Genomic DNA, 8344 nt, shown 5'->3' with positions numbered 1-8344 from the left:
ATTTTGCAAAAATATTTTCATTTAAAGTCCAAAGGCAAGTAATCATATTTAATTAAAAATATATATTTTTTATTAATGAAGGGTATTGTATTAATTAAAAAAAACAAAGGTTTTTAATACAAAAATATCAGTTTGGGAAAATCATAGAAGAAAAGTCATTTAGGTGCCACTGATGACATGACTATATCAAGGGACTTGCATACATTGATAATTTTTTTTTTATGCTAAAAGTTCAGTGACTGAATACCTATTTCTTAAATTTACTTTTCTGTTTTGTTTCCCTTGGAATTGTATAATATGCAGTTCCTTTAAATGCAATGTTTGATGGATATTATATAATATTAGTATCAGTAGGGGCAAATGATGCAAGAGAGCATGCTTATATACATCAACTAAAAAAAAAAAAAAAACCTTACCTCATCTGCCTATCTTTGATAATAATGTCTAATTCTTTCTTAAATTTATTCAAACCACTCACTTCTGCAACACCAGATGAAAGTTTGTTCCAACAATCAATCAGTTTTTGTCTAAAACAAATTTTTGCACATCATCTATCATGCAAGCCATCCTTTGTCAACTTAAATTTGTCCCCTTATGTATGTATCATCTAAGCAAGAATTAGGATGCCATCGACATTTCATTTAACAGGTGGAATAGGACCAGGGTATGTCTGCCAAGGGCAAAAGTAGATGACATTATACAGTACCATCTTTTAAGGACACAAAAGTTGATATGGTTATTCATGCTGGCACTAATGATATTAAGAGTAAGATCTGATGACTTACTTAACATGGCAGAGAAAAAAAGTGCATGGGATCCATATAAATTATCAGGTGATACAGAAGCCTATGGTAGATAAAAATTAGTCTGTAATCAAGTCACAAGCAAGCCAAGGCAGATTATGAGAAGACTTTGCAAAGAATGCAGAGAAAAACAGCAATGACTTCTATGCTTATATTAACAATAGAAGAAAGGGATTGAATCACAATAGGCCAGTTGATGTCTTTGGGTTAACTGTTGATGATCCTGCTCAGCTTAGGAACAGGTTGAATAGGTATTTTGCATTAAGTTCACACACAATGAATTCTTTAGTAAAGGGGATGCCAGAAGTTCATGAAACTCTAATAAGGAGCTAAATGACTTTGTGATAACTGAAAGAAAAGTGGATAAGAAATTTTCAAGGATGGATATGGAGAAGGTACCTGGGATGGATGGAATCTATCCAATTATATTAAGGGAGACAGCAAATGAGGTAAGCAAACCCTTCACCATAATTATGAGAGCATTCTTGGATTCAGAAGTGCAGATATTCCCAGTTCATAAAGGGAGAGCAAGAGGTGACATGAGTAATTAGACCTGTTAGCTTAACATTTGTTCCAGGGAAAATAATGGAATCACCGGTTAAAGAAGTAATGCAGGACCATTTGGACAGGCATTTTACTTTTATCAATTATACTGCAATCACAGCATGGATTTGTCATTAGGTGGTCTTGTATAACCATTACTGAAAAGTTACTATGATGCAGTGATTAAACAACTGGATGCAAAAAATAATTTTGACATCATATACATTGAAACTTCTCCTAACGGACACCTCTCTTTAATGGACATCTCTCTACAACGGACATTTTCAAATTCCCCAACTCTCCTCTGTTGGTGTTAACGTGTTTTCAGCTTCTGTCTAGTGGACATTCTCTGTAACGGACGCGGACAGGCAATCTGCACTGTTTCGTTTAGTTTAGCACTTAATTTGATCTCCCCATAATGGACAGCGGGCGAGCTCACGGCCCTTTTTCTAGAAACGTTTCCTCCACCTATTGCCTCAGTCGTGTGTTTATTTTCTATTTCCGATTCTCTGAATTTTATCAAGGTTTACGTTGCGGTTCTAAACCCTTTTTCAAGAATTTTAAGGCACGTGTAAAACTTCTGATGAATTCGGTGTGTGTAGTGGGGGGGGGTTTGTCGGCCTTTCGTCTTTCGAGTTTCAGTTTTCAGTTTTGTTCAGTGTCGTGTGAAGTGCACAATGTCTTCTCGTAAACATTTAACTTTAAAAGATAAAGTTGAACTCATTAATGCGTATGATTGGCAAAAAAATAGTGTTCGCAATCTCGCTGCAAAATTCAAAATCGGGAAGACGCAGGTAATCGACATCCTAAAGGAAAAAAATGAACTGCTCAAACAATTTTGTCAACACGTAAATGATCAGGTTCAAAAATCATTCCCGAAAACTGTTGGACTTCAAATTGACAATGTTACGTATGAGTGGTTTTGTTGTGCACGTGCTAAAAAAATTCCCATTAATGGGCCTATTATTAGGGAAAAGGCTTTGGAGGTTGCGAAATCTATGGGAATAAATGAGTTCAAAGCTTCTGTGGGATGGCTAGACAAGTTCAAAACTTGGAATAAAATTTCTTGGAAAACCATAAATGGTGAAGGTGGATCTGTTGATACTGGGGTTGTAACAGAGTGGACCGTCAAATTGGAAGATTTGTGTCGTGATTTTGAAGCTAAGGGTATTTACAACTGTGACGAAACAGGGTTGTTTTTTAAAGCTCTTCCTGAAAAAACGAGTCTAAAAAACGAAAAGGGCCAGGGCAGAAAAATTTCTAAGGAACACTTGACTGTACTATTGTGTACAAATATGCTGGGAGACTTTTTGTTATAGGAAAACCACAAAATCCTCATTGTTTCAAGGGCATAAAGTTGAATCTTTTGAATGTTGACTGGAAGTCTAATAAAAGAGCGTGGATGACACGAGATATCATGAGCGAATGGATAAGTCACTTTAACCAAAACATGATTCGTCAAAACAGAAAAATTATTCTTTTCATGGATAATGCTGCATCTCACCCGCACATTGAATTGTCCAACATTCAAATCGTTTTTCTGCCACCAAACACATCTGCAGAGTGTTAGCCCTTGAATCAAGGGATAATAAAAAATTTTAAACTTCACTACAGAAAACGTGTTTTAAGACATCTCATTGCAAACATGAACGATGTAACATGTGTGAGTGACCGTGCAAAGAAACTCAGCATCCTAGATGCGATTCAGTGGATTTCCTCTTCAGTAAACACAATTTGAAAACAAACTGTCGTGAACTGTTTTGTAAAGTCTGGCTTCTCAAATGCAAAAATTGAAGTTGTGAACAGCAATGTGGAGCACCAAGAAGAACAAGAATTTCAACATCTATTGATAATGTACGATACTTCTGCTACAAGTGACCCTGGCTACAAAGATATAGACTCGAACCTCACTACAGAAGATGGTGCTCTAGATATCAACGACATTATCATCTATTTTTCAAGAAGTTCCTCACGAGGATGAAGAAATGGAAGGAGGTCATTCTGTCGAAGAACATATTAACGACGAACCACCGATGAAATAGAAGAAGTGCTCATACAAATCAATCGTTTAAAAATGTTTTAAAGGACTTTCGATGGTTTCTTCATTCCAAACAAATGTTGAAAACAAAATTATCAGCCGAAAGAAGGTGCAGAAGAAAATAAGTGATTACTGTATGTATTTTTCTTAAGATAAAGTCATAATATGCATAGCACAATTGTATGTATATTATTTACAAAAATATTGTGCAAAATCTGTATATAATTTAATTTAATTTTACATTAAACGTTTAACGATTTTTCTTTCTTTCTTTCTTTTTTTCTCCCTCAGACTTCTTGTTAGTGGACACTTCTCTCTAACGGACAAATTCTTGTTCCCCATGGCTGTCCGTTAAAGGGAAGTTTCGGTGTACTAGATTTCAGGAAAGCTTTTGATACCATTACACATAAAAGAGTGCTATACAAACAGGAGCAATGTGGCATTAAGAGCAAGTTACTACTATGGGTAAACAGAAGTGGAAGAAGACAGAGTAGTTATCAGTGGCACTGCTCTTCGTGGACTAATGTTATTAGAGTTTCCCAGAGTACCAGGACTGTTGTTGTTTTCAGTATTTGTCGATGATATTGATGATGATATATCAGGTTTAATGTCTAAGTTTGCAGATGATACAAAGGTTGGCAGGGTGGTTATTGACAGTAATCAGGGTGAGTTTCTGCAGCAAGATCAAGGAAAATTGGGTCAATGGGTTAAGAAATGGCAGTTGAAGTTTAACATTGATGAATTCAAGGTACTGCAGATGGGTAGCAATAACTTCAAAGTAACTTATGAACTGTGTGGTACTACACTCAGGGTAGTGGAGAATGAAAAAGATAAGAGTAATTGGCAGCCAGACATGAAATTCTCTGACTAGTGCAGACACCCTGCTAGCAAAGAAAATCAGGCAATTATCCTCTTGTATAAAGCCATGGTTAGGTTGCACCTTAAGTACTGTCACACCTTATACAGGGCTGAAGGCCTTACTTTAGGAAAGATGTAGATCTGCTGGAACAAATTCAGAGAAGAGCAACCAGATTGGTGAAGGGAACAAAAGGGTGCTCTTACCTAGAAAGTTCTGCAAATTGCAGTGTAACAAGACGTGGCACCTGCCATGGATCTCTGTGAGGTGTTAAAGCCTTGAATGGTTTGAGTAAGCTGAATGTTAATGGTTTTCTTCCACTTGCTGAGACTACACACGAGAGGACATAAATTCAAGTTAAGAAAGGATAATCTCAGGATAGATGTGTGGAAGTTTGCCTTCAGCCAGTGGGTGGTTGATTGTTGGAACAGGCTTTTCTGTTTTGGAAGTAGATGGGTGAATAAATTGAAGGGAGAACTAGACAAATTCTTGGAGTGTACAGATGAACTGTTTTTTTTTTTTTTTTGTTGATGCTATATAAGCTTGCTTTCTTGCACCATTTGTCATTACTACTAGTACTATGAGACCAATGTTGATGGGACCAATGTAAGAACAATGTTGAATAAAGAATATTTTTGGAATAGCTGAGACTGTATGGAAAGATGAGGGAGACTTCATAAGTGAAGATATAAGGGTAATATACAAAGGAGGGAATGAAAGCCAGTGAGGAGTAGCTATACTTCTTGACAAAAATGCACAGGAAAGCCTCAAGAAAGTGATGCAAATTAGTGCCATGATCATTGCTGTAAGATTAAAGGCTGAACCACTATATTCATTGATTATGCAAGTCTTTCTACCAACACGCAGCCACACTGAGGACAAGGTATATGAATAGATAGAGGAAATAATGGAAGAAGAATTGGGGAGTGACAGATGCATGGTCATTGGAATGCTGTCCTCAGTGAAGGAAGAGAAGGAGATGAGGTTGGGGACTTGGGACAAGGAATGAGAGGGACAAGAAGATGATAGAATTTTGCAAAAGAAGAGAGATGTTTGTATCAAACATATGGTTTAGACAGGAGATAAGAAGAAGAAGAAGATACACTTGGAGAAAACCAGGGGATGCTGACAGGTACCAAATCAACTACATTTTAGTTAACAAAAGGTACAGGAATGCTGTGAAGAATTCGCATAGCTATCTGGGTGCAGATGCTGATTCAGACCACAATTTGGTAGCAATGAAAATGAAGATTATGCTCAAGAGAATAAGGGGTTCAAGAAAAAGAAGGAAATGGAATTTAAATGTACTGAAGACTGCACTAGCTGGAGGTTTCAGAGAGGCATTTGACAGGGAGATAGTGGATGGAGTGGAAATGAAGTGGAGAAGAGATGGGAAAGGTTTAAAAAGATTGTTGTAGTAGTAGCAGAAAGTAAATTAGGTATAGTAGATCAGAAAATGATACAGAAACCATGGATCACAGAATAAATTATAGACAAAATGGAGAAGAGAAGGAAAAATAGAAGCACCAAAGTTCAGAAGAGGCAAAGATTTAATATAGGAGTTTGAATAATGAACTTAGAAGGGCAACAGATGAAGCAAGAATAAAATGGTGGGAAGAACAGTGAAGAACAGAACTAGAGGACATGGCAAGAAGAGGAAGAAGTGACCTAATGTATGAAAAAGGCAAGAACTTAATGAACAGGAAGAATAAGACTAGTGGAAAAATAAAAGACAAGAATGGGAAAATTCTATATGACAAAGAACACGTAAGGAGAAGATGGAAGGAATATATAGAAGAGCTATATGATAAAATAAATAAACCCAAGGTTGGACCTGTGACAGCAGAAGATGAAGAAGAAACCTTAGGGCCAAAATTAATCAGAGAATTTGAAAAGGCACCTGGACTGGATGCAGCAGAAATTATAAAAGGACTTGGAGAAGAAACAAAGAAAGAATTGTTCAGGATTTGCAGGAAAACCTATGAATGTGGAAGCTGGCCCAAAGACTTTCTAAAATCCGTAATCATCCCATTAGAAAAGAAGAAGAATAATGCAACAAATTGTACCAACTATAGGACAATCAGTTTAATTTCCCACTCAAAAATATTACTAAAAATCCTCTCAGAATGAATTAAAGCAAAAGCGGGGGATTGTGAATTCATAGAAAATCAGTTTGGGTTCAGAGAAGGCTGTGGGACCAGAGAGGCAATAGGAATATTAAGAATACTAGCAGAAAGAAGCATGGAAATAGGAAAAGATCTGACAATCTGTTTTGTGAATCTTGAGGAGGCTTTTTACAGAGTGATTTGGGTTAAGCTGATGGAAAGATAGGCCTAGATAAAAGAGATCTTAAACTAATTGGGAATTTTACATGGGACAGACAGCTGTGGTTCGAATTGATGGAGAGGAATCAGAAGAAGTAGACATTGTAGAGTTGTAAGGCAAGGATGTTTCATGTCCCCTTTACTATTTAATTTATATGCAGAAGCATTGATGAAAGAGTACAAAGAAGAACAGAAAGGAGGTATAAAAGTAAGAGGGGGGAAGATAAATACAATAAGATTTGCAGACAACTAGGTACTGATTGCTAATAATGAAGAATTACATAGTTCATTGGATATCTTAAACAAAGTAAAGGAGTACAATATGAAGATTAACAGCAAGAAAACCAAGATAATGTTAATTTCAAAGTGGCCAGGAAGAAGAATTGATGTAACATTAGATGGAATAATATTCGAACAGGTGGACAGATATAGATACTTGGGAAGCATAATTACAGAAAATGGAAAAAGCCTAGAGGAAATAAAAACAAGAATTGCAATGAGCAAAAAGGTATTTAGTAATAGAAAAGAACTGTTGAGAAGAAATTTCAAGAAGGAATTAAGAAAGCAAATGGTGAAAACATTAATATGGACTGTTGTACTATATGGCTCAGAGACATGGACACTGGGAAGAGAGGAGATTCGACAGCTAGAAGCATTTGAGATGTGGTTGTGGAGAAGAATGGAAAGGGTGAAATGGGTGGACAGGGTGAGTAATAAGGAAGTGGTGAGGAAAGAAAGTGAAGAGAGAATGTTAGTAAAAGAACTAAGAAGAAGACAAAAGAACTTTATAGGACATGTATTGAGAAGAGAAAACACGTTGATGAAAGCGATTAAGGGAATGATGTGTGGGTAGAGAACTGTTGTGAGAAGGAGAATTGGAATGATGGATTGGATGGAAAGAGGAAATTATGCAGGACTTAAAAGGAAAGCACAAGATTGAGAAGCATGGTGTCAGTGGAGTCCTGAACCTGCTATAGGGCAGAGAACTAGAAGAAGAATACTACTATCTCCTCACAGGTGAATGCCTAGTTTCCAGACTGCAGTTTGTAGAATTAGTCTTTTATAGTAAGAATACTCTTTTGTATTGAATAATCTTGGTGCTCTTTGCTGCACATCTTTAAAAATTTCCACATCCTTCTTAAAATGAGGCTTCCAAACCCTTATGCAGTACTTAAGATGCAGCCAAACCATTTCTTTGTACAATGGCACAATCACCTCCTTGTCACTGCTGGCAGAATTCCTGTGTAACATTGACAGAATCCCATGAGCTGTCATAGTAGCCTGTCTACACTACTCAGAAAATTTCTTGTCAGACTGTGTAATTACCCTTGGTAGTACAGGAAATCCTCATTGTTTGTTGCCACTTATCATTCACGTGCACACCACAGAACAGTAGCCCGCATCAGGTCATATTGCTGTTAAATCAGTTTATTTATTGAGAATTGCTCAGAATTTCTTATAAATTTCATTGAAACTTTAATGTTACTTTCAAATAATTAAATAATGTCAAGATTAATTTTAAAATGCTAAATATACCTTCAGATGTTTTAATATGCTTCATACTATTAATGCAATTAGTAAATTTTGTGAAGAAGCTTATATATGCATGTAAGGCACATTTTAGTGAATGTGGTTGAAAGGTTAATGGATGGTTTAATTCTTTTAAATGCAATTTCCTGTTACAAAAAACCGTATAAAGAAAAGAAAAAGTGGTGACTCGGTTTATTTATAGCTTACATTCCACAAAGTTTGTTAATATTTATTATGTTAAGAAGAAAAA

General features: G+C 36.2%; 1 protein-coding gene across 1 annotated transcript; it reads left to right on the top strand.

Annotated features, from left to right (window-relative positions):
• Positions 1–5884: 5884 nt before the first annotated feature.
• LOC150084391 (uncharacterized) lies at positions 5885–6370 on the top strand. The gene has a single exon (XM_090376212.1). It carries the CDS (start codon positions 5885–5887, stop codon positions 6368–6370), a length of 486 nt encoding a protein of 161 aa, XP_090232338.1.
• The last annotated feature ends 1974 nt before the right edge of the window (positions 6371–8344 follow it).

The sequence above is a fragment of the Mastigoproctus giganteus genome, chromosome 6, assembly GCF_048544385.1.
Source record: "Mastigoproctus giganteus isolate SK-2022 chromosome 6, ASM4854438v1, whole genome shotgun sequence".
NCBI lineage: Eukaryota > Metazoa > Arthropoda > Arachnida > Uropygi > Thelyphonidae > Mastigoproctus > Mastigoproctus giganteus.
This window is presented reverse-complemented; position numbering and strand designations above follow the sequence as displayed.